The sequence below is a fragment of the Gymnoscopelus microlampas genome (assembly GCF_963454915.1).
Source record: "Gymnoscopelus microlampas genome assembly, chromosome: 10".
NCBI classification, from domain to species: domain Eukaryota; kingdom Metazoa; phylum Chordata; class Actinopteri; order Myctophiformes; family Myctophidae; genus Gymnoscopelus; species Gymnoscopelus microlampas.
The window spans coordinates 23,211,413-23,239,065 of NC_139947.1; the positions used below are offsets into that span (position 1 = coordinate 23,211,413).

At 39.2% G+C, this 27,653-nt stretch overlaps 1 protein-coding gene across 3 annotated transcripts; it reads left to right on the plus strand.

The window, feature by feature from the left end:
* Window positions 1-326: 326 nt before the first annotated feature.
* On the plus strand, window positions 327-26,939 carry atp13a2 (ATPase cation transporting 13A2). Of its 3 annotated transcripts, none has more exons than XM_084068578.1 (29): window positions 327-504; window positions 6,005-6,081; window positions 6,708-6,875; window positions 7,150-7,208; window positions 7,896-7,962; window positions 8,044-8,123; window positions 9,146-9,223; window positions 9,335-9,404; window positions 9,587-9,721; window positions 10,374-10,440; window positions 11,039-11,170; window positions 12,026-12,181; window positions 12,708-12,818; window positions 13,761-13,807; window positions 13,911-14,099; window positions 14,782-14,988; window positions 15,554-15,664; window positions 16,048-16,204; window positions 18,541-18,652; window positions 18,846-18,970; window positions 19,292-19,470; window positions 19,942-20,034; window positions 20,790-20,869; window positions 21,838-21,990; window positions 23,375-23,471; window positions 23,817-24,040; window positions 24,823-24,974; window positions 25,562-25,734; window positions 26,445-26,939. In XM_084068578.1, the coding sequence occupies exons 1-29, from the start codon at window positions 492-494 to the stop codon at window positions 26,610-26,612; spliced, it is 3,480 nt and encodes a 1,159-aa protein (XP_083924704.1). In that variant the 5' UTR covers window positions 327-491; the 3' UTR covers window positions 26,613-26,939. The 3 variants fall into 3 exon arrangements, with proteins under 3 accessions (XP_083924704.1, XP_083924706.1, XP_083924705.1); XM_084068580.1 differs by lacking the exon at window positions 327-504 and adding an exon at window positions 615-628; XM_084068579.1 differs by lacking the exon at window positions 327-504 and adding an exon at window positions 4,468-4,567.
* Window positions 26,940-27,653: the final 714 nt, after the last annotated feature.

Genomic DNA, 27,653 nt, shown 5'->3' on the forward strand with positions numbered 1-27,653 from the left:
AATACAAGAATAGAGGGAATTTTTAATTCCCTCTGTTTTCTCTGTTATTCACTGTTATCTCTTACATTAGACATAAAGGACTTCTGGACCAAATGACAACAACAACAACAATAATATGTATTATATTATTGTTGTTATTATTATTACTATTATTTGTTATTGTTATTCAATTTTGCATTGGATTATTAATCCCCCCACTAGGGACTACGAATATTGCACAATAATAATAAATGATATTTTACCACCACCACCACCACCACCATCACAGACTAGTCCAACACTGTGCGCTGTTTGGACCGTGCGACTTCCCGTAGAAATGCTTATGACTCCTATGAGATAGCAAACCGTGTAGCGGAACGATCGCTATAACAAAGATGGGCTATAATAAGAAGCTCTCATGTCGGTGTTTTATGACTATTCACTTAACAAGACATTAGTTATGGTGTCAGCAGATGTTGTAACTTGAGGACTATCATCACAGTGACCACAGGATGGACAGACATGGTAAGAATGCTTGGAGTCTGATCAGTGTTGCTTCCACCCTTCTGACTGTTATACAGCATTTGAACCCATTGATTGATCGATAAGGCATGGGGACAAGTTGTGCAGGCAAGGTGCAATTTTGAAGGTAAGGTAACACCACCACGGGCTAGGGTGAGAACATATTTTTGGGGGTGGTGAAACTACACAGTTTTGCTTGTGTGTTCATATAACAAGCTGTCTGTAGAAGCTATAGAAGCTAGAATGTCTTTCTTGTCATACTATCATAGTATGACAAGACACTCTAGTGTTCTCAGATATTTTACTTAAGTAAAAGTAGCAATACCACAATATGAAAATACTCTGTTACAAGTAAAAGGCCTATGTGTTCAAAATTAGTATTGGCATCAAAATATAGGACTACTTAAAGTACCAAAAGTAAAAGTACAAAAATGTTTGAAAATAGCAGTTACAACAAGCTCATAACGCATCATGACGCGTTGTGAGCTTGTAGATTGGCTATTTTCAAATAGCCTATGTATAAAATAGGGCTAAAGGTTAATGCATGTTTTGTAATCTGCAAAGTAACTTCTAACTAAAGTTTTCAAATAATTGTCGTGGAGTAAAAGTACAATATTTGCCTCTCAGATATAGTGGAGTAGAAGTAGAAGTATTGAAAATTGGAACTACTTCAGTAAAGTAAAAGTACCTCAAAATGATGCTTAAGTACAGTACTTGAGTAAATGTACTTTACACCACTGGCTGTTACTATGTCATTAATTAGGCCTTAACAAACATGTATGACATAGTTATGCATTCCAGACAGTCCTGAAGCAGTAGACCTAATGTTAGTGTTGTGACTTGTGATGTTCTTCCTGCAGCCCATAGAAAGCTAGAGCATCATAAATGTGCTGAAAGCAGTTTGAAGCTACAATATTTTGTTAAGTAAATTCCCCAAATATTCAGTAGGCTATATATATATATGTGGAATGTATAAAGAATACACATGCTTCAAGTGGCAGCTTGATACCTTGATCAGATTCATTTCTTATAACACATTTATTATTCATTGTTATTGACCAAAATAACCAACATATCTATTACCTCTGACAAGTAAGTTGAACAGTTTGCTATGTAAGACACATTCTCCAGCAAAAGAATATTCATAATTCAACTGTCAGCCCAATACCAGTTTTGACATTGGTCCCACTTTTGTGTTGATTCATCATTATTAGTAGGCCTACTTGAAATGACAAAGTACAGCATAGCTTATTGCATATGTTGCTATCAGACATTTAGTTAATGCAAAGGTCATTTTTCAGGGTGTTTTTGCTTCTTCAGCTCAGATGACAGTCTGGTGTTTTTTAAGCTCTGTCATTTCCCTTTTGCCTGAAAGGCAGAATTGTACTCCCCTGTCAGTTTCTCCTTTAAGACCCAACTGAAAGTTATTGCTTTCTCTTTTTGGTTCTCTCTTATCTGCAAGATGTTTTATGCCCTACTTGGTATTTCTAAATAGCTGTTATTGAAAAGTGCTACGTGATGTCTTTTATTTAGAGACCTTTAAGTACACTCATATATTTGATATTGTCTGCTGATATTATTATTTAAATGTAACTTATTATTTCATTTGTGGGTAAGTTGTACTACTGTAAACTTGTGTGACAAATAAAGTGCAGTTGAAGTCCACGTCACCAAATACATAGGTTTTTGTCTAAAGTATGACCTTATACTGTGATGTCGTTCCACAATGGTGTGGTGTGAAGGTCTATTTGGAAGTTAGAAATAGTTGGAAAGTTCAAGATTTGTTCCAGCCCAGATAGCCAAAACACATGAATGATTAAGTTTGTTTTTTACACCATGCCAAAAAGCCAGTGAAGTGTTTATGCAAACCTGATATATTTTGTGTTGCATTTACAGTAGCAGGCACCAGCCTTGTCAAGGGAACTCAATTCCTCCTTGATAAGCAGCTTATTGCTGAGTAGGAGATAATATACAAATAATAGAGTCACACTGAAACTTTGTAAATAATCTGGCAATTTAGAGTTATTCAGCTTTACAGATAGGATTAAAGTGGGTTCAAAAGTTTTAGCTAAGACTTTGATACATTTTGCTGACACTTCTTAATGGGAGGTGGATCATTATGTGATAGAAACTTAAATCATGTCCTGCAATGGGGTTAAATTGTCTTACTAAAGCTGACAATGTTATTGTGTACTTTTACATAGGCCTAATAGTACTATGACGAAAGTTAATATGTCTAACATCACTTGGATAATAAATGTGTGTTGCTTTTGTCTAACGTTATTTGGTCATGAAACTGAGGGGCGGAATTGGTTTTACCGCCTTTCACAAATAGTCTAACATTAACATGCTATATCCCTGTGATGGTATGGTCCCTCATTGAATGGTCCCAGTGTTCTCTTTTAAATCACTTCTTAAAACCATAAAACGCACTTTTATAGGCTTGGTTTCACTACCTGATTGTAGTCTGTTTTGTGTTCTTATCTTTGTATGCATGTTTTAATTGTTTCTCTCTCTTTTTTGGATGCTGAGTGTGTGAAGTGATTTGTAATTGTTTTAAAAAGTGCTATTCAACTAAAGTGTATTATTATTATTATTACTATTATTATTATTATTATTATTATTATTATTATTATTATTATTATTATTATTATTATTATCATTATTATTATTATTATTATTATTATTATTATTATTATTATCATCATCATTAAATCGTTTATCACCCGCCTCTGTGAGGTTTTTGCATCATGGCATAGCCACCACCAGTGTATGGAATGACATTGTGAAGTGTATTTAATTGGAACATAATTGATTTATCCAGTAGCCTACCTTCTAAGCCTGACTGATTGATTGATTGATGTACTTTATTTAGTAAGACATGAGAACAACAGTACATGGAAGTACAAATTCACAATACAAGGTCTATACTAAACTGGAAGACTAATTAAGCACTGAGCTTGTTTAAGATGATCCCCATGCGAAATTTTTTGGGTCTAATTCGGGTCTAATTCGGTCTAATTCGGGTCTAATTCGGTTCTATTTGACCAATATAAATCAACCTTTTTTCGGGTCTAATTCGGTTCTATTTAAGGTTCTAAGTTAAGTTCCAATGAAAGATGGCCTTTCAAGAACTAATGAAGGATAAATAATTTGTACTGTTTTAACTTTGATAACATAAATCAAAGTTAAAATAAATAATAATTATGATTTTTTTTTTTTTTTTTTTTTTGGAATATGGCCAGGGGCCACAAGGAAGCTCCTCGCGGGCCGCACGTGGCCCGCGGGCCGCCAGTTGAATATCTATGGCTTACAGGTTACTGGTATGAAGAGTGAAAAATATGTACAAGAGAAGAAAAACAATGGGGAGGGGTGGGTTTGGGGGGGGGGGTGGGTTAAGACTTAGACAGGGGCCATTTTCGAATTGCAGCCTCCTGAAGGCTGATTAAAGCTTACTTCTTCATATCACGGTGTCGCATGCCGAAAAAGGTAGATCTGCTATTTCTGAATGGATATGATGTGAACTAGCAAAGGTGGGCGTGGCGTGAACCCCGCTGTAAAAAAAAAAAAAAAAAAAAGGCGTGTCAGCCGAACGCACACAGACATAGCACACAGGTTGCAGGGACGCATAGGGTAGGTTTTTACCTAATAAGGAAACCAGCAAGATACGTTGATCATAAGTTCAGAGCATTACTAAGTTAGGTTACATTTTTTAAATAGTATAATTGTGTCCTTAATTGAAATTGAAATTGGACATTCTACATGAGTACTTTCTACTTTTGGTACTTTAAAGCCTACATTTTGATACCAATACTTTTCTACTTTTACTCAAGTACATTTTGAATCGCAGACTTTTACTTGTAACAGAGTACATTGCGGTATTGATACTTTCACTTAAGTAAAAAAGAAAAAGTACTTTTTCCACCCCAGTTGTGAAGGCATAAAGTACCTTCAGCACCAGTAACAGGTCAGGTAGAGGAACAGGTCAGGTAGGGTAGGGATTTCTCCCAGACAGATCTGTTCAGATCTGTGTTTTCCGGGGCAGGTCTATGGTTCCTATTTGACGGTAAGCACTAGCAGCGTGTGCTTTTGTCTTAAAACATGAGTCATTATACGGCTATAAGTGCTTTTTGTCAGCTTAGATTGTCAGTAGCGTTGTGATTTTCGTGGAGCTGTACTACCGTATGTTTTGCATTATTGCATGGGCGCCTTTATACACCTGTTTCACTCTCAAGCATTCGAATCCCCCTGATATGTTGGCTTTTATCTTATTGTTTCTGTTCAATACGTTGTTAATGAACTGTTTAGTATGCCTCTGTATGTTGTTTACTATTGTTTGTTTTGTTCTGCTGATGAAATGTTCTGTACAGCACTTTGGTACAATGAAAGTTGTTTTTGTGCTTTATAAATAAACGTGATTTGGTTTGAAGTAATGATGACCCGCGTATCTCAATACAACTCGACTAACTCAGTATTAAAGTAGCCTAGTTCCCAGCCTTACTCATCTGCGAGGAGAAAGGTATTAAAGTGATTTTCTACCACATGCAAAATGATGCATACTTTATTAAAGCTTGGACTATATGCTTACATAGATGAACGGGGAAACGTCAAAAGCATAGTGGACTTGGTGGGACAAATGAAACCCCAGCAGAATGTTATTGTCAAAATGAATGTTAAAACCTATGATTTAACCACCTAAGTCAGACTATTGATTGATTGTTGACCATTTCACCACCCTTTTAAAGAACATTTTCGGTTTGTTGATCACTTAACCACCATTTCCTTTTTTGTTTTTTGTGGATTCATTTTTAATTTTGGTCTGGATTCTGGAACACATTATTAGTGCACACAGCACACCAAAGATATGGTTTACGTAGCCATTGTAGCCAACATTTGAATTCATTTGTATCAAATAGCCTGTGGTTGTTCAGACAATATTAAAGGTAGGGTAAGTGATTTTCAATGGTTAATAAGTGTTAAATAGCTCTATATTCTGATAGTACTCATTGTAGAGTGTTTATTTAGTAACAGGAGTCTCCATGTCTCTCCACCTCTTTAGTAAACAGAAAATGCTAATTCAGGTCAGGATATCCATTTTAATCAATCAGAATAGAGAACTTGGACAGGATACAGATTAAACAAGTTAAATTAGAAGTGATGACACAAAGAAATGAGCAGACAAAATTGGAACTGGAACACTATCAAAATGAAGCTGATAAATGGGTACTCTCTCCTGAGCTGAAATGTTGTCACCTACCTGAAAATGTATTTTATGTTTATTAAAGAGCTGGAGAGACAGGGAACCCCCTGTTACTGAACAAACACTCTATAGCAATGATTACTATCACAATATTGTTATTAACCTTTTTAACCTTTTAACACAAAACTTTTTGTTTTAGACAAAAAATATCACTTACCCTAACTTTAACTTACTGGGTGTGTATGTGGCTTATCCAATTGCAAAGTTGAATGGCATTAATAGCTTATAACCTGTTGTTTATAGGTTGTGTGGTGGAGCCGCAGAGCGGCCTTCCCTCACCTAGTACCCATAACCCCATCCTCGGCCCCACCTCACACATGGTAAGAGACCCTCATATATCCTCTTATGTTGAAATGATGGGTTCTGTTAGTTTCTGTGCTTTAGCATAGAACAGCACACCGTTTCTGAACGGTAGGCAGAGGCACACTGGTGTGTGTGTGTGTGAGCAAGTCCCTGTGCCAGTGCAATATACAACTATATATCGTTTTTTAATTTACTGTATCAGTATTTTCCCAATACAGAGGCAAATGCTATACCCTAAAAATATATTTCAATCACATTTAACCTGGTGTCCCTATTTCAGGCATAGGTGGAAATTTCTAATTTTAAATGTATTTAACAAAATCATAAATAGCAGATCGACATTAAGCTCACAATACGTCATCATGATACAAGTGCAACGTGGTGTGAGTTTGTAGATCGGCTATTTTCACAAAGAATACAGTGTGCCTTAAGATTTTTGACTTGTTCATTGGTGTCACGTGTGTCTTGGGCACAAACATAAAAAGCACTGGCATAGACAATCTGTGCGCACTGCTTCTATCATGCAAAGTGGGTGCTGATAACCCTTTTCGCTGGCTCAGTGAATGAACATGACTCCATTGTGGCACTCTCCTGCCTCGCTTTCTTATTATGTTGCCCCCCCCCCCCCACCCCTTGCTCCCAGGATGTGCAGGGGTATAGGTGGGTGCGCTGGCGCGTGTGGCTGTGTCGACTTGGGAGCCTGCTGTCTCTCGGCCTGCTGTTCCTCCTGTTCCACTGGTGGCCGCGGTTGGCAGTCCTTGCCCGTTGTACCTCCTGTCCACTGGCCCTGGCAGATGTCCTGCTACTGAGAGTGAGAGGATTACTAGCTTATCAACACTAACCCATAACCGTGACAAGCAGTTTTTTTTTTAAGGCTAGCCGTTGTTGATCTTATTGCGGTTTATCTAATTATGGCTCTGATGCAAACTAAGCACTTTTGATATTGTACAAGACTATTATGTTCGGGGGGGAAAGCAGCATTGAGGAGTATGAAGTATACATTTGATTGTTCACATTTTGTAGCTGTTCTCTCTCGCTTTTTTTTTTCAGTAGCTGTGTTGTGCTTTTATCTCTCTTCCTTACAGGATCATTTCGGCCAGCGGCATGTTGTGGAGGTCTCGACCAAAGAGCTGGAGGAAGGCAGGTCAGCTCTGTGACTTCCACCAGTCACAACCTAGTACACAGCCAATAAGAGTGATGTTGACATTTTCAACTTGAAAAGGGATTAGGGGTTATCACAGGGCTGGGAAATATATTGTTCATATCGTGATATGAGACTAGATAATGTCTGGGTTTTTGGATGACCTAATATCATGATATAGCATAAGAGTTGTCTTTTCCTGGTTTGAATCACTTACACCCTATATTATACTTAAAACAATGTTCAAAAGGTTTGGGAAATAGCTAAAATAGCTGATCTACAAGCTCACAATGATATCAATATCGAGGTATTTGGTTAAAAAAAATATTGTAATTTTGTCCATATCGCCCAGCGCTAGGTAATCATGGGGTGCAACAGTTAAATAACTAATCTATTTAATCGATTATAAAAATAATAAATAATGCTACAAAATAATAGATTAATAATCAATCCCTATTTTGGGCATGTCATTATAGGCAAAAAAATAATAGAATAATTGCAGATCTTAGCTATTTTCACATTTTTTGCACAGCAACGTTGTAAAATAGGGCTTAAGTGGTTAATTGATTTGTTGATACTATATATACAAAATGTCGCAAAAGTAATCGATAGAATAATCGCAAAGAATATAATCGATAGTTGTAGCCCTACCGGAGACAGCACCAGTGACATTTGTTCGTCCCTTTTCAGTTTGGAGCTGATCGAAGACCTGGAGGATAGTGAATGGAGAGACACCGTCCAGCTCCACAAAGATGAGGTAAGGTGGAGCGGTAGAAATGTTTGCCTTCAAAAGAGGACTTCTTCCTAGAATCACATGGTCTGTACCTTTGTCTTCCAGAAAACACTAATGCGCTACTACGCGTTTGAGGGACTCCATTATGTCTGGCTGGCCAGGAAGGGGGCCTTCTGTCGTGTTAGGTACTGTTGACTATTCAGGACTTGCCCACTTCTCCCGGGTCTAAACATTATTGTGAAAAACAGGGACATTTTAACCGTTAATAACAAATATAGAAAATGACCACAACATGGGAAGTAAGATGAGTATGCGAAGGAACATTTTGAGCTTATTTTCTGCAAAAATGACAAGGCATTAAAAAAAACCTTGACTGTTTAGTCCTTTTTTATAATATGATTTTAGAATGCTTAATTTGTCTGAGATTAGTGAGGTTAAAAACTTCAAGATTCAATACTTTATTGTCAAAGCATGATTGGAATTTGTGAGCTCACTTAAACAAAAAAGTTTAATTAAAACATTAAACACCTTCAACCTGACATCCCTACTGTGGATGAAAATATGCAAACTTTTCAGAAATAGCAGATCTTAAAGCCCACACTGCATTGTGTTGATTAGTTAGTTTGATTAGTTATTCAATTATGTTACAATTTTCTGTAACACTTTCTGTAACAATACTGCATCAATTCCATGCATGAATTCCATGAAATTCATACATGAAATAACTCAATTAATTTGTGGTTTTCAATTAACAGAACCAGGGACGTTTGCTTTCTTGAGTTGGAAGTTGAACTGTCAAAAAGGCAGAGTAGACATGACAATGACCACAGAGGTGTTTTAATCCCTTTTAAGGAGTCGTTTCAGGATACAGCTTCAGGATACATGTTCAGGCTTCAGGCCTTGTTTAATCCCCTCCAGGGGGTCCCCAGCAAAATTTGTTATTACAGCATCACAATCATTTTAACCATTTTAAATGATTTTAATACATTGGCTATTCAAAAATAGCATATATACAAGCTCAGTGCAGCACGTTGAACATTTTTAAGTATTGGGAAAATGAATTCACAAATCTTCTCTTCCCTGGCACAAAACATTTTCAATGTTACATATACATATCAATTTGGGGGTCCTTGACATGAATAAGTTTGAGAACCACTGCTTTCTTTTTTTTTACTACAGTATTACAATATTGTCTCTTTGTCTACAGTGTCCTCAATGAGGACTGGACCTGCAATGATCTGTACCGCTTCCAAGATGGCCTCAATCATCTGGAGCAAAGCTTAAGGCAAGTAGTTATTTGACCAAGATGAACTGTCTCTATCCTTCTATGTTTTGATTCTGCACAACTCCGCTCCTTCACTGTTCCATCATTCATTATGTTTTTATTTTATTTCAGACGGCAGGTTTATGGGCCCAACCTTATTGATGTACCTGTGAAGTCCTACATGGGTTTGCTGGTTGATGAGGTAAAACAGAGAATGCTGTGTAATGCTGTCTACAGTTGAACATAAAGAACACATTTGGAAGCTAACTGTAAAGCTAACACCTGCTGGATTAACTTGAAGATTTGATTTGTACACTTGATAAGGTGTTATGTGATATCTGATTCATGTATTTCTTCCCTGCCTGTCTTCATGTCTTGGTCCAGGTCCTTAATCCATTCTACGTGTTCCAAGTCTTCAGCATTATCCTGTGGACTGTTGATCATTATTACTACTATGCTTCCTGTATCTTTCTCATCTCAGTCTTATCCATCAGTATTTCCCTGTATGAGACCCGCAAGGTAAGCCTTCAGCACCTTGGTAGTTACCCACTTCAACCCTGGGTCTATATACTTGTTTGCTGAATGTTCGCCTATTATTATGACATGTCCAAAATAGGGACGATAGGGTTCATGTGGTTAATTAGACCAAAGTTGGTAAACATCTTCCCCTATAGCCAGGAGCCACGGGGTGTTTTTAAGATCGATGATGGTTTAACTATTGTGACCATATATTTGTATCAGTGTCCTTGTCCTTTTATAACGTGTCTGAGCTGAGCTGTTTGTCTTGTCTTGTCTTGTTTTGTCTTTGTGTAAAAAAAGAAAAATCAATAAAAATACTATTGAAAAAAAAAACTATTGTGACCATACCTGTATAGAAAGAAGAAGAAGTCTGCACACTATTGGAGCTCCAGCGACCAGTTTTATTTTGAGGCTCACAGAGCTGTGAGCCCCAAAATAAAACTGGTCGCTGGAGCTCCAATAGTGTGCAGACTTCTTCTTCTTTCTATGGTGTGTATTTTTGAGTCCAGCACCTGCAAATTTTCATAGAGATGTGCATGCTTCCCTTTTTGTTCTGAGACCATACCTGTATAAACAGACATTTAGCTTTGTAGTGTATATGCTGTTTCTTTGCTCTTGGCTAAAACGCCTCGCCATGTTCTGGTCTCCACAGCAAAGAACTACTCTCCGTAGCATGGCTCAACTCATCACCAATGTCACCATTCGGAGAAGCTCAGGAGGTACACTTTTGGTTGAGCATTTTCACTATTTTAGAAGATGATACATTTTTTATTTATTAGTTTATTTTCATTGACCTTATATATTGATTCATGCATTCTTGCTAAGATTGCTTATTCATTGTTTCTACGTTACTTAAAGGACCATACTGCCATCAATACATGTCATTGTCTATATGTAACTATTCACAGCTTCAGCCATATGTATCATACATAAACACTGATTTATAGATTTAACATTTATTTACATTTTCTTTCTAGTCTTTAAAATATTACCGGTTACCTGAATAATTGAGTCATTGTTGATTAAACATTGTTGCGTTGTAATTGAAGTCATCCATGACCTTTGAAGTTGTGCACGCTTGAATTTCCTTGGGTAGACTTTTCAGATCACTGTCTGTTTTAAATTCATTAAAATGCAATGACGACACAACTTTGACAAAAAGTTTACAAATACTATGTTGGATTACCTATTTCAAGCAATTTTCAAGTCTTTGTAACTTGAGTTTCATACAGCCGGTTATTATGTGGTCCACTTAAGCCATATTTTATGCTTCGGCTATTCGGAAATAGAATTTGTTAACAATTGTGTGTTATTTAGAGGAGGAGTGTGTGAGTTCAGTGGAGCTGGTACCAGGCGACTGTCTCATCATCCCCCAGGGAGGACTGCTGCTGCCCTGTGACGCTGCCCTGCTGGCAGGGGAGTGCATGGTCAATGAGAGCATGCTCACTGGTAAGCACCGGCACACTGACCCTTCACAACACAATGTGTGGTTCATATATGCCATGTCTCCCCGGGACCCAAACTAGTGAAAATAGCCGATCTACAAGCTCACAACACGTCGCAATAGCTCATCACTTTGAGACGTGTTGTGAGCGTTGTACATCTGCTATTTTCACTACTTCTTAAAAACAAATAAATCCGCTCTAATTAATGAATTTCTTTTCTTTCTTTTTTTTTTTATGGAATTCTTTTGAAAGACTTCTGAATTTGTTTTTGGGTCGGATGCCATTTCAACCACTAAAGAACTATTTATTTTTTTCGTTGTACGACAGTGTCTCACAAAAGTAGTGAGAAGATGTAGCTTGTATTTTCTCTAATTTTGAAAAAAATAAAATATTTTTTGTGCAAACTTTTGAACGTTTTGGAAAATTTGGGCCTACAATATAATGACATCCCCAAAATAGGGACACCAGGTTGAAGACCACTTTGGTAGAGGTTTGAATTGTGTAGTTACCTTCCTTGCCATGATGTAACTCTAAAGGTGGGCAAGGAATCAAAAATGTGATATTGATAATCAAATACAAGCTACCCATTCACTTACTTTGTACAGTGAAGAGGCTCAGGAGGAGCTCTTTTAGCCCGTAAACAAATGCAAACAAACTGGATTCTGAAACATCACCAAACCCAGTAAAAGGAATGTTTTTTTATAAAAATGTCAACTTCCTGTTGTTGATTTGACTATTTGAAGATCTGGATCCAGATCCACGCATCTGCCTAATAAAAATATCAAAATCAACAGGAAGTTGACATTTTATTTAAAAAAACAGCAACAACACACAGCAAGCTGCCCATTTCTGTGTCCAGGTGAAAGTGTGCCTGTGATGAAAACACCACTGCCAGCAAGCGATGCAACGTACAACTCCGAGACCCAACGGCGACACGCCCTTTTCAGTGGCACACAAGTGATCCAGGCCAAGTCTGGGGGGGGTGTCGGAGCCATCGCTGTGGTCACAAGCACAGGTAAGAAGAGAGGATGGGGCATACCTTTCTAGACCAAAGAAGAAAAAACGTATTCTTATTTTGGAAAAAAATGTAAACGTGTCACCTCATAAACATCCAATGAGTTGGTCCCGTGTGAAGCATTACGCTGTCAATTCTCTTTTTGTTTTTTATGTAAGCGCACGTAGTTTTGTTTCTATATAGTAAAATGTGTTAGAACTCAGTAGTTCCCAACCTTTTCTCGATTACGGCCCACCGATGTGACCACTTAACAAGCATGCGCTTGAAACTTAACAATTCAGCTGCCGAATAGAATCTGTGGCAGGTTGAGAATTGCTGTTATAACTCATTCAGTGCTTTGGTGGTATTTCCGATTATTCATTAGATTTGAATACACCAGTGTTTCTAGCACAGAGATAAGAATAAATGACAGCTGTGAAACTATCTAAGATGATGCTCGCATTTGGAGAATAAAGCCCCATAATGGCTGGAATCAAATGTCATTGCCACGTCATTGTGGTGTATCTGGGCGTGTTTCTCCCCTCAGGGTTCTCCACAGCTAAAGGTGACCTGGTTAGCTCCATTCTCTACCCTCAGCCTGTCGACTTCCGTTTCTACAGAGATGCCAGCAAGTTCTTGCTTTTCCTGGGTGCTGTGGGTAAGAGCTGAATCTGAGCGTGGGCTCTTCTTTCTGATGTGTCAGGGTCAAGGAATATGGTATAAGATATAATGTACCGGTATGGCAAAATGAACCCCGGCAGGGAGACGCAGAACAGATGCGAAGCGGATGACCTGCTCACTGTACGTTATCCTGCTTTGTACACAGCTACTACTGTACATAGACTAAAATCAACAAGTTAACACAAAATATTGTTTTGAAAATGATTTCACTAGTTTACAAGCTTCAACTTTCATAGCAACAAACAAAGGAAGTACAGCAGTTTGTTAGAATAGAGGTCTGCTATAGAAAAATAACAGACTACAAAATGCCTTGATTGACCAATCAGAATTGAGTATTTGGTGCACCGATTGCAGAGTGGTGTACCACATAGGCTCAGGTGCCTGACAGCGAGTCCTCGGTTCGATTCCCGGGCTGGGCGGACCTTTGCCCGATTCTCTCCCTGTTTGCTGTCTCTATACTGTGACTATCAATAAAGGCAAGAAAAGACAGAATAAATACAATTACGTATTCAACTAAAAGATATGTGGTGTTGGTCCAAGCACCTAGGCTCAGTGTAGCCTAACAGTGTGTCGCGGGTTCGAGTCCCGATCCCGATGGCCTTTGCTGCATGTCACTCCCCATCTCGCTCCCCATTTCCTGTCAACCTACTGTCCTATCAAATAAAGGCATAAAAAGCCCCCCCCCCCCCCCCCCCCCAAATAAAAGATATGTGGTGCTATGCTAATGCTAAATAAGCGTTTTTTAATTTCAATATTGTGTAAAGCAATAGAAACGGACCCCAAGAATCCTTTATATATAAGGATAATATATAAAAAGTATTTCTATTATTATGTTCTCACTGTGAAAACCTGAACAATGTGACAGGCATATTTGTTCTAATAATTTTGACACAAATGTTTTTTCTTTTCTTTTTTAAAGCTTTGCTTGGCACAATTTACAGCATTTTGGTCCTCATCAGATCCAATGTAAGTATCATAGTTCTTCAACTGATGTGTTTTGATGATGAAGGATCTATTTGAGTTGTTTTGCTCTATACAGCAAAATGTCGATGCACAATGTCCTCCCCAGGTGTCTGTGGGGGAGCTGGTGATCCGGGCCCTGGACATTGTAACCATCGTGGTGCCCCCAGCCCTGCCAGCTGCCATCACCACGGGCACCATCTACGCCCAGAGCCGGCTGAAGAAGCAGGGGCTCTTCTGCATCAGCCCTCCACGTATCAACATCTCTGGCAAAATCTCACTCTTCTGCTTTGACAAGGTGAGATCATGTGTGGAAAACACATAACTGATAACTCAGCAAAATATGTCTTGCAGGAAGGAAGCATACAGGATTTGTCAGATGTTAATGAGCCTGATGCATACCTCATACAATCTTATGATCATGCTTGTTGTGGAAACATCTGTAATGCAGTTGATCCATTGTAACAGAGATATGAGATTTTAAACAACATAAACAATGTGCTTGAACAAATACAATTGTTAAATGTTTTGATTGATAAACAAAAAGAATGGTGATGTGCCTATAGTCGATTTAACTTAAGGTGTGATTCCTAATCGAGGCCCTACTAGTGGTATGAAAATAATCTGAAATCCAGTCTGTATCTATTATCAGACTCTGGGGCCCATCAGGCCGGGGTCAGGTTGCAGAAAATAAAACTCTTCTCGGCTGATATCATATACTGGTGCCAATTGCAGTACTAACATTATTGGAATCTGTTTGTTTGCAGTTGAAATATGTAATTTTAATCTCAATATGGACAACTTTCAATGTACCAAAGCTATCCAAATGTATACAGTATACCTAGCTTTTCCCTGCTCAAACTTAAATCTACTAGCAGTAAATAACTACTAGTGTATTGGTGTATCTTTGGTCTATTCTACCAAGCAGTCGTTTCAGAGCAGACACCCACCACTGTCTCTTTGTGCTCCTGTTTCCCCAGACAGGAACTCTGACAGAGGAGGGTCTGGATATGTGGGGTGTAATTGAGGCAGGGCAGACTGGCTTCTCAGAGCTAGTCGCAGACCCCAGACTCCTGGCCCCGGGGCCCATGATCTCTGCCCTGGCCTGTAGTCACACTGTGGCCTTGCTGGGGGGCCAGCCCCTGGGAGACCCACTGGAACTAAAGATGATTGAATCCACTGGCTGGGTAAGATGCTGAAAAACTTCAACCGACTTTGATTCATGCATTCAATCTTGCGTCCCTATTTTGCGTACCTTTCATGTCCTACCTGGGATTCGTTCCCGGCTCCTCTGCACTAGCACTGAAAATGGACTGTTGAGCTATAACGGAGCACATGCTTGGGAAGAATAGTTATTTCGATGTGAGTTTCATACAGTACCTCTTGTCAACCAGCAGTGCATGGTCCTACCTTACCACAGGATCTAAATGTCTCAGCAGTGAGACCACGTCCAATCACCGCACGCTATTGTATTAACATACTCTGTCATACAGATTGGTTGAAGTAATGTTTTATTCATTAAAATAAGTTATGCACTGCAGCTTTAAAAAGTTGAAAATCCTACAACGTAGGTGTGAGGACCGCGTCGGACCCCGAACCTCTAGTAGCAAAAATACGCGATTTGCAAGCCCACAAGTTGTCACAACACGTCTGTTGTGAGCTCTTAGATCTGCTATTTGCGCAGTATAAAATAGCTCTTAGTTAAAATACATCGTGGTTGTGATTAACTCCATTTACTCTTGTGTCCTCTAGGAACTGACAGAACCAGAGGGAGATCAAAAGGCACTAGACTCGGAGTTCGGAGGTCACAGAGTTCTAGCGGTCATGAGACCTCCTGCACAGGAGTTCCAGCCTGCAGGCGTTGTGAGTGTGATTTCAACTTTTAATGTTTTTTTTTTCCGTAAATGAATGCCCTACCTTGTCACACTACAGTGTAACACAAAATGAGCAATAAATAGCCGATCTACAAGTTCACAACGCGTCACAATGTGATGTGTTGTGAGCTTGAAGATTGCCTATTTCTTTTTATTAAAAACGAATAAGTCTATCTGAGGGTTTTATAAACATTTAAACCAATGAAAAGTATTAACAACAGATTGTGACTAATTAATAACTACATTGGAACACAGGTTCATTTATCCATTTCCTGAAAAGTAATGCTTTTGGACATACAAGGTTTCTGCCCGACAGCAACAATATATGTATTGTTCTGTAGAGTTTGTCACAATTGTTCTTCCTCCCATCAGTCTATAAGTGAGGGTGTGGCCATCCTTCGGCGCTTCCCGTTTGCTTCGGCCCTCCAGAGGATGAGTGTGGTGACAGTGGCTCCTGGGGGACATCCAGCCCGCGCCTTCATCAAAGGCGCTCCAGAGATGGTGGCTAGCCTCTGCCTTGAAGAAACCGGTTAGAAACTTAAGAGAGCATAGCCTGGGGGCATTAAATGTGTATTAGCCTAATCCATTATTGCAATAAATATTGTGTCCCCCTCAAAGCTTTTGATACAAGGTTACGACTGAATATACATTTTGATTGTATTTTGAGGGTTCAAATATTTTACAATTGCCAATAATCATAAACACTGACAATTAAAATTGATTTCCAAACAAAAACCTTACTCTACAAGTCAAGCTCATAGTTTTAAAATTGACTCAATACGTTGAAGATTGTGTTTTTTAACACATAGATTTTCACAGCAAGTTTTCACTTATAGCAGGGCGGAATTTTGCCGTTTTCAATACACGATAGTGCACTTGGTGATACAAGCGCGAAATTTGGCACAGATGTCCTTCATATGACCCTAATTGATAATCAACCTCTGGCCACGCAAAAATCCTAAGATTTCAAGATGGCCACCACCAGTTTTCAAAATGGCTGCAACTGGGCCAACATTTTGGACTATATCACTTTGCTGGGGCTGTAAATCTTTGATTTTCCCCTTATTTTAATATAGGAGAATATGTTCTGAAGGTATTTCTACCAAGTAAGATAAAAAATATATATATTAGGTTCCAATATGGCGGCATATTTTCCAATATGGCTGCCGATAAATTGCATAAATGTACATTCACATGAGCTTGTAGCACATGTATTTTTTTTATTAATTACCATACACAGAATCAATTTATAGCACATTTTAAAGTGATTTGGTAGCTTTTTAATGAGCTAGGGCAACAGACTTTTCAATATGTTCACCAATAAATACAAAAACTTAGATATATATAGGGATATTTTCTCAAACAGGTGCTGACCTTTTTCTCTTTCCATGGAAGGACAAAACTGTATGGCATCTGCTGAACGCATGAAAGAAGCAAAGACCTGATGACTTTGATCCAATAGCTGATGCATTTTCATGAAGGGGGATCCATCTGAGATCCTTCGACAGCTTTTTCAAGCCAAGTCTTTGTGTCTGGGTAGCTCAGTCGGCAGAGCTTTCACCTTCGGATCACATGGTCATGGGTTCGATCAGGATCAGTGTATGAGTAGGTACAGTGAGTGTGGCGCTCCACCTCAGCAATACCAGGGGGTCTATAAGACCCCTGCGTTCTCAGCTGATACTGACAATAAGTCTCAGACTTACTTAATATGAACAAGTGCAACTGCTATGACAACAATGTCAGTATCTGAGCTGCGAATCATGATGTGTCAGATGCTATCCTCAGCAGCTCTGCCTCAGATACTGACATTGTTGACATAACAGTTTCACTTGTTCAAAGACTTGGCTTGAATTAGCTGTGGATTGCCTTTGGAAGGAGGGAAGGATCTCAGATGGATCCCGTTCATGAAATTGCATCAGCTATTGAATCAAAGTCATCAGGTCTTTGCTTCTTTCATGCATTCAGGGGATGCCACACAGTTTCGTCCTTCCACGGAAAGGGAAAAAGGTCAGCATGGCAAACAACTTCTCCAAATTAGGTTCAACACCTGTTGCAATAAATGATAAACATATGCAAGTCATTGAGGAGTTCATAGTACTCATGTACGATAGAACTTCATAGAAGTAGTTCCTACAAGGAAGTGAATGCAAGTGAAGTGCATTCCAAACAGGACATATATGGGGCCAGTCACTCTTGTGCAGTCCTGTTTGCCAAATTATGCCAGAAGCTGACAAGATGTGGATGTAAAAAAGCATGTTCTGGACACTGAAAATGCTTTTAGTTTGGACTTATCTGCACACCCCTCTGTGGTTGCAGTTGCTAGTACACTGGCCTGTCACTTGCCCAGCCACCATTGTAAATGAGAATGTGTTTATAATGACTTAATAACAAAACAAAAAGTAAGCACTAAGCTTTACCAAGCTAATAAATCACTTTCAAATGTTCCATAAATGGATTCTGTGTATGATAATTAATACAAATACATGTACTACAAGCTCATGTGGATGAACCATAAGCAGATGCACATTTCTGCAATTTATCGGCAGCCATATTGGAAAATATGCCGCCATATTGGAACCTAATGTTATTTTTTATCTTACTTGGTAGGAATACCTCCAGAAAATATTCTCTTATATTAAAATAAGCCCCAGCAAAGCGATATAGTCCAACACATTGGCCCAGTTGCAGCCATTTTGAAAACTGGTGGTGGCCATCTTGAAATCTTAGGAATTCCGCGTGGCCAGAGGTTGATTATCAATTAGGGTCATATGAAGGTCATCTGTGCCAAATTTCGCGCTTGTATCACCAAGTGCACTATGGTATCAAAATTCCGCCCTGCTATTAATGCTTGTTCTTGTTTTATAGTGCCTGCACAGTTCTCAAGTGTACTGCGTACGTCCGCAAGCGATGGCTACAGGGTTCTTGCACTCGGCTACAAACCACTAGATGAGCAGACTGACCTGAGGACCATTGAACGGTAAGATACAACATCCTGTGTTGTTTGTTTCTATGAAATGCTAAATGCTAAAACACAGCTCTGAGTGAGAGCAAAGTCCTGTTTTAACTTAAGTGAATGAGGTTCCCAATTAGGGCTAAATTAATACAAAACAAGACACTGGATGAACACTTCTTCGATTAATCCTGAGTATTGGCTGAATGTCCATCCACAGGGAGGCAGTAGAGAGAGACATGCACTTCCTGGGTTTGCTGTTAATGAAGAACCCTGTGAAGCCAGAGAGCCCAGATGTCATCAAAACCCTGAGACTGGCACACCTTCGCAGTGTCATGGTTACAGGTAAGATAGAACAGCAATTTGCATTCTGTTCACTTTGTTATATTTGATCATTTAACCATTTAAGTCAAATAGAAAAAAATGCCGGCACGTTGTGAGCTTGTAGAGCAGCTGTTTTAGCTGAATATTTGCATTTTATATACTGGGGGGTTCATGTAGTTAAAACCATTATCATTGTAAAAAATACATACATACAAAAATACATACATCAATACGTGTATATCACTGTATATCTTTGTAAAAGGCAGTTGGAGAGATTACGCTCTGCCACGTCAAGCACTAACTGTAGGGCAATTTTCGGTATTTCTCTCCCTCAACACCTAGGTGACAACATTTTAACGGCCGTCAATGTTGCTCGAAGTTGTGGGATGATGGGCTCTGATGACAAAGTGATATTTGTCCACGCTACCCCTTACACGGCCCAGTCCATGCCCACCCTGAAATTTCACCTGGGAGAGAGAGCGACCATGGCTTCCCCAGTCTCCGTAGAAGTCCTCACTCAGGTCTGTCTGTATACGCTCTCAAAAATGTTTTGAGCTGCACAACACCATAAAATGTCCATTGTTCAGTTCTTTCTCCAGAAGAAAACAATCTAGTGTCAGAGACATTCAGAAAAACATCTTCACCGGATTCCCCTTCACCCAGGGGTTTCCCTGGACAGAGGGGAAGTGCACTATTAAAATGTCCATAATGTGCCAACATATTGTAATGGCCGTTGGGTTATAGATTGGAAGGAGAAGTCATGACAATACTATTGAGGATGAAAAGGAGAACCTGGTCTTCTGTGTCTTGAGTTTTCATCATACAGCAAGAAAAATATTAAGCATAAGCCTGACATCACAACCTGTAATAAGTGACACGTAATATCACACAATCACAGCCTTTATATTGTGTGTATTTGCATACTAGGTCACAACCATTGGATTCAAATAAGGTAGCTAGCAGTGCTATTCTTTGTTCTGGTCTCTCCACAGGGCCTGTACCAGAGTGGTATCGGCTATCACTTAGCTATCAATGGAAAGTCCTTCGCTGCTCTCTGTGACCATTTTCCTGAGTATCTACCAAAGGTAAAGGGTGATTTATACTTAGTTGTGTGCCAGTGTCATGCATTTAGATAGCAGATCTACTAGCTTGTGAACAACTAATAATTATGAATTAGCTTAGATACCACACACACATAGAAACAAGACAGGGTCTATTAACGGTGTGACTTCCATGTGGATCTCAGCGGTCATGTAGCCAGTCTATGACATCAGTCATCTAAGACGCCAGAACTATAATAACACCAGTCATCTCCATATTTGGCCAAAGTTTCAGCCCAATCCGACCTCCATTGACTTCATATATCGTTGGGCAGAAACCTCATAACTGCATTATTCAACCTTTTTAGTAGCAAAAATCTACAAGCTCCCATGATATTTTTGAATGTCTTTTAAGTGAAAGTGGTCAGTCAGGGTTTTATAAACATTCAACCAATGAGAAATATTAACAAGGGCTTGTTACTAAATAATAACTATATTGGATCCATTGGAACACAGGTTATTTTTTACATTTCGTTTTTGTTTCCACGCAACAGCAACGGTGTAAAATAGGGCTTATGTGGTTAAATAAAGGCTAAATAGATAAAACGTTAATAGGTATATATTATACTGTGTGTGTGTGTGTGTGTGTGTGTGTGTGTGTGTGTGTGTGTGTGTGTGTGTGTGTGTGTGTGTGTGTGTGTGTGTGTGTGTGTGTGTGTGTGTGTGTGTGTGTGTGTGTGTGTGTGTGTGTGTGTGTGTGTGTGTGTGTGTGTGTGTGTGTGACCCACTGTTATTTGCAGGTGTTGATGCGCACCGCTGTGTTTGCACGCATGGCCCCTGATCAGAAGACCCAACTGGTGAAGGAGCTGCAGAAACTCAAGTGGGTATTAACGCAAACAAAGTAGATGATCCTACATTTCTTTTTTCTTTTTTTTTAAACGAATGTTTCTATATCAGTTATTCTCAAACTTCTTCATGTCAAGGACAACCCAAAATTATATGTATTTGGCCGTGGACCCCCATCTCAAAATATTTTGTGATAGGGACCCCCCGCCCCCCAGAAGCAAGGATTTGAGTCAAAAATGTTCCCTTTAAAAAATGTATATTCAAAGATTTTCAAAACATTTTCACGATTTTTCAAAAATAGCGATATGAGCTTGTAGATCTGCTATTTTTGAATAGCCAAAGTAATCTGAAAAATGACACAGATGCATCCCCGGATTGAATGGGTTAATTCATATTGCGATGCAACATGTTGTGAGCTTGTATAAATGATGTATAAACAGGCTTTACATCGTAATTAGTGTGGTTGCCCGAAAGGGCAACACACTATAGTACTTGGGGGACTTTATTTTTGTATGTTCATTTCTAGAGCAACCCCAAAAGTTTGGCATGTTCTCCTGTGGTTATTGCGGCATACACTTGAGCCATATGTCAAATCGACCGGCTTTATCGGGAAACGTGTGCTTGCATTTTGCTAAGAGATATGTTGTATAGTTTAATTCATGTAAATGTATTAGTGAATACATTTTTCCCATTAACTTGAATGGGAAAATGCATAAACTCCCATTCAAGTATTTTTCTCTCAAAAACCGTAAGGGCTACAGTTAAAACACTTGGAGGTGAGGTTCATAATCCAGTGGCCTACATACGAAAAAATAATTACACCAGTCAGCCTCATGGTGGCGCTATAACAGAACACTTTACGTTTCGGCCTATAACTCTTGAACGGTAGGTCGTAGAATCAAAATGTCATTTTTTTTTCGTAATCGAGATAAAAGTTTGAAATAATGGTGTTGTTGAGCCCTAGAGCCAACGACTGTGTTTTAACTGCTCGTTTCATTGCAGCTACCTTGTGGGCATGTGTGGGGACGGGGCCAATGACTGTGGCGCCCTCCGAGCAGCAGACGTGGGGATATCGTTGTCGGAGGCCGAGGCTTCGGTGGCGTCACCTTTCACCTCCAAGTCTGACAACATCAGCTGTGTACCACTACTCATTAGGTAAACACAAACAAACAATATAAGTCAAGTATTTATGTCCTCAGTATAAATTCAAAGACAGTGTCAGTAGATTTTGTCAAGATGTGCTCCTATAAGTGGGGTTGGGACCCATGACCCATCCGTCGTGAAAATGTGTCTTTCGCTGTACTGTGATTGGCTGAAGTATTCAGACCCTTTGCTCAGTATTGTGATTGGCTAGCGAGATGCATGATGAAATTCATATTCAACCTATAAATAGCACCACGCACTTCAAAAAAAATACTTTTTTTTAAAGTGAGCTTCCATCACTGTGATGACCTTAAATAACACCGCTCACTTCACACTGGGTGCGATTTTTTTTTTTACTTAAAAAAAAAGACAAAAACTTTTTTGAGTGGTGCCGAAGGCAACCACTCCTATACATGACTTTGTCCGTGTGTCCGTATGTATGTATGTATGTATGTATGTATGTATGTCTGTCCACAAACATTGATGACAACATCAATACGGGGGTCAATACGGGGCTCATCAAAGGCACCACTCACTTCACACAGGGTGTGATTTTACACCGCCCCCTATAAGTGAGTTTTGGTCACTGACCAATCCTGCACCGTGATTGGCCAATAGTCTACAACGCAGTCTACACCCCTATCCCTTCCACAGTCAATGCAAATCTATACTTTTGCAAAGTCAGCCAATCACATTACAGCTAGTGTCATCACCACTAGCTGTAATGTGATTGGCTGACTTTGCAAATTCAGGACTGTGATTGGCTAGCGAAACACATGACACATGTGCAGCCCTATGAATAGCAGTATGGACTTAAAAAAAGTCATTTATCCTTTTTTTTAAGTGAGTCATGTTGTGATAACCACACACCGCCCACTTCACACTGGGTGTGATTTTTGGGGCGGTGTAGCCGCCCCCTATAAGTGAGTTTTGGACACTGACCAATCCTGCACCGTGATTGGCCAATAGTCTACAACGCATTGTATACCCCTAACCCTTCCATTGTTAATGCAAATCGATACTTTTGCAAAGTCAGCCAATCACATTACAGCTAGTGTCATCACCACTAACTGTAATGTGATTTGCTGACTTTGCAAATTCAGGACTGTGATTGGCTAGCGAAAACACATGACACATGTGCAGCCCTATGAATAGCAGTATGGACTTTAAAAAAAGTCATATATCCTTTTTTTAAAGTGAATCATGTTGTGATGACCACACACCGCCCACTTCACACTGGGTGTGATTTTTTTATAACAATATGATATCATTGTCACAATATCGATATCAAGGCATTTGTTCAAAAAATATGGTGATATTTGATTTTGTCCTTATCTCCCAGCCCTGCTTGGCAAAGTGTCAGAAATGAATCGTCTCCAATGTGTTTTGTGTGCAGGGAGGGAAGATGTTCCCTGGTCACTTCCTTCAGCCTCTTCAGATACATGGCCTTGTACAGTCTCATTCAGTTCTGCTCCGTCCTCATCTGCTACACAGTGAGTAGCATCCTCATCACACAGTCATGTTCCCTCTGCTCCTGTCAACATGCGCTTCCTCACCTCATCAGTAAAGACACTGCAATGCACTTCTTGTTGCCGTTTTCCTCTAACACTAAGTAGTCAATGCTCCGCTCCCATATTAGCCTTATACTCACATTACCACTGAGGTCATTTCCTTAACCACTTTTAACCTAGCGTCCCTATTTTTGGGGATGTCATTATAGTCGTACAGAAATTGTTGTCTTTGGATGAAGTACGTATATAAGACTTAAGTAGTGAACTTGCCTAGGTGTATAACCTTTCAACAATAGACCATGTGGCTGTATTTTTATGCCCATCCAGGTTAAGACCAATTTGGGTGACTTTCAGTTCCTGTTCTGTGACATGGTACTGGTGACACTGCTGGCCATTGTCATGGGAAGAGGAGGCCCCAGCGAAGACCTTCACCCCCGCAGGCCCCCGGCCAGCCTGCTGGCCCTGCCTGTCCTGGGGAGTCTATTTCTGCACACCATCCTCATTGTCCTGGGCCAGGTGGCAGCTCTGCTCATCACCACCTCACAGGACTGGTCAGAGACACTTTCAACATTAGTAATTACAGCTGCAACCATCGATGACTTTTTCGATTAATTGAATAATCGAGAAACACGTTTTTCAAAAAAAAAATCTAAATATATTTTAATTGTTTTGTTCTTTTAATTATATTAACTGAATCGATTAGTCTGACCATGTGTTGTGAGCTTGTAGATATGCACATTTCTTTTCCTTTTTTTTTTAAAGATAAAAAGCTAAATTTTAAAATCGATCATTTTTATTACAAAAGATTTATAATATTTTTTTTAGAATAGATTAAATTGATTAGTTTGATTAACTTACTTTACTAATAAGGGTTTGCAACCCCTATTAGTAATGTTACTGTTGAGCTTTGGACAAGAGGTGAAACTGCATTCTGTGTGTTTAGTTTAGTTTAGTTTATTTGTATTCATTTCATAACGCATGTTAAAACATTTCGAGAATATGACCAAAGTCCAGGACTTATTTCCATTGTGGTCCTAGTGTGTAAAGCAATTGAATTGAATTAACGTGGGAAAATCTGCCATAGAACTTGGATGTCAAGAGCTCACTTTCTTACTGCTGGAAAATCAGAGTTAAACAACACTCAGCATACAAATAAAGTGTTATTTGTGCTTCTTCACAAAAGAAACGATAGGATTCACGTTAAATATTGGCAAAGTTCCTCTTTAAAGCTGTCCACACACCAACCAGACTACTGTGGAAGTACCCATGGCATTGATGTAAACTGTAAAATGTGCCAAATGTTTAGTTTAAGGTTTTTCATGTGTTCTTCTAGGTTTGTTCCACTCAACTCAACAGTGTCTGGTACAGACAACCTACCCAACATGGAAGACACAAGTATTTTTGCTCTCTCTGGTTACCAGTACATCATCATGGCTGTGGTGGTTACCAAAAGCTATCCGTACAAGAAGCCTCTTTACCACAATGGTAAGCAAGACACTGAACCCCTAACTGCTCCCACTGAGCAGGTTGGTGCCTTGCATGGTTTCCTATGGCATTGGTGTGTGAACTGTGAATGGGTGAATGTGAAATACATTGTAAAAATCTTTGGAGAAAAGCGCTATATAAATGCAGTCCATTTACCATTTCCATTTAAACAACTTGTTTTATACTGTTTGCTGTCATAGGAGAATATCACTACATTTCAGCTGTCAATTGTGTTACAGGGCCACTTTTGCTTTCCATAGCTTAATAGAGACAGCAGAGATTTAGTTTTTATTATTTTATTTCATGTACTGTGCTAAAGGAAAAAATACATGTTTATGAGGGCATCCGTTATAGAAAGGCTGCTTCTGAGCTGTAGAAAACTGATCACTAATGTGTAAAAGTTTAAACACAAGATTGTGGGTCTACAAAGTCAACACCCCATCAAAAGACTAACTCTGTCTGTCTGTCTGTCTGTCTGTCTGTCTGTCTGTCTGTCTGTCTGTCTGTCTCTCTCTCTCTCTCTCTGTCTGTCTGTCTCTCTCTCTCTCTCTGTCTCTCTCTGTCTCTCTCTGTCTCTCTCTCTCTAGTGGTGTTCTTCTGTATACTACTGGTGCTGTTTGCACTGATGACCTGGCTGGTACTTTATCCTGGTGATATCGGGAGGAAGGTCCTTGAGCTGTACAACATCTCTGATATGAACTACAAAATGCTGCTGGTGGCACTGGCTGCCCTCAACCTCGTCCTCTGCTTCCTGCTGGAGGTGTGTTTTCACTATTTATTTATTTGTTTAATTGACAGCTCACATTCAATGCATTGCACCAGATTTGTCTATAAGCTCTTTTCCCCCTGTAGTCTCTGGGCAGGAAGTTAGGAAGGAAGTTAACCACTTTCAACCTGCCGTCCCTATTTTGGGCCTGTCATTATATTGTCCCCAAAAATACATATACACGTATCAATTATATATATACTGTATATATATTTTTTAAATATATATTTTGGTCGAGGAAAAGGGTAATCTACAAGCTCACAAGCTTTTTAGATTATCTTTGCCATTCGTAGTATTGCAAAGTATATAGGGATTAAAGCGCCATACTTAAGTTACAATACTTGTACAGTACCATCACTAGAGACCAACTCAGTTCAATTTAATAACACATTGAAAGGTCACCCATGGTAGCAACATCTTTCCCCTGAGACCCAGGTTGCTTTTAGTTTATCTTATTTGATGAATCTAGAGATTAGATTTTGCTTGCAGTTATTTGATGGAGAAATCTTGAATCTGTGCTGTCCGATTTGGGGATTTGAACATAAAATGCAATTTGAACCCAGATCCCAAATCTCTGGATGGACATGGGCTTTATTGTATGCTCTTGTGTATTTCCTGTTGGTTACCAGTGAACCCGTGCCAACATTAGGATTAGCGAGACGCGTGCCACATTCACACACAGGCCTTGTTGTCCTTGTCCCCAGATGCTGATAGACTTCGGTATGCTGAACTGTCTTCGATGTCTCCGTGGGACGCGTCCGTCCAAGAAGCTGTACAAGCGTCTAGACCACCTCCTGTCTGAATCCCATTCATGGCCGCCCCTTAACCAAACCCTGTCCTCCACACAGTGCACAGTCATCAGTGTAAGCTAGCATCCCGCTGCACAGTAAAATCCTCGATGGACATTTAACTCTGAGAGTGTAATTTAACCAAATGGACCCTTACAGGTCTATTTGGTTATATTTGTACACTCTTAGTTACAAATGGATAGATTATCGCTAAGGATTTTACTGTGTATTTTACAATGTGTTAACTCTCCTTTAGCCAAAGAGTGCCATGGATGACTGAGCCACATCCATAACTTGACCAAACACATCAAGACTTATGTAGCCTACTGCTGTTACTAGCCAATGGGCTAACCAAACAGCATAAAGTCTTGAAAGTTTGTTTTAATTTAAGTAATAAAATACTATTTTGTACATGTGTGCCTATTTTAATTTAAATGCTTCTGAGTATACAGACAGAGGGACCAGCCATGTTATCCAAGCTGAACCTTAATAAACCAATGAAGCAGTTCTGTTGTGCCCATTGTACATTTTGTCAGTAACCAATCAGTAATCAAGGCAAATACATTCCTATGATGACATTGAATTACATTTACAATCAAATATTTATAATTTTCTACAATAAGTTGAAACATTTTAGTACTTCTTCCACGACTGCTCAAACATATTTCCCAGTGAGGCAATTTAGCCAAGATGTAACCAAGAGGGTGTGTAAGATGAAAAAAAAATTGGTTAATCCCTAATGAGTAATTCTTGATGATTTATTTTTACTACCAACGGTAGTGTTGTTACAGCCCTAAAACGTCTGTGATATTGCATACATGTCGTAATAGTGCTGTCAATTTCAAAGTGAATGAAGCTAATCTATGAAAAAGTGTAATCTGCAACACAATTGTATGCAATATGTAGTGAGAGTCCCTGCTTCATCTCTAAAATAAGGGGTCCTTAGCCTGAATTATTTTAATAATCTGTCAAACATCTGCATTAATTCCAGTCATGTCACCAAAAGCACCCAAGAATGTGACACTGTCCTCACATTCTACCACAAAGCCCCTTTTCCCCCTTTTAAAACGTGTTTTTCAACTATGACATGGAAGTTGTGGTGGAAACAGATAAACTATTATAGTT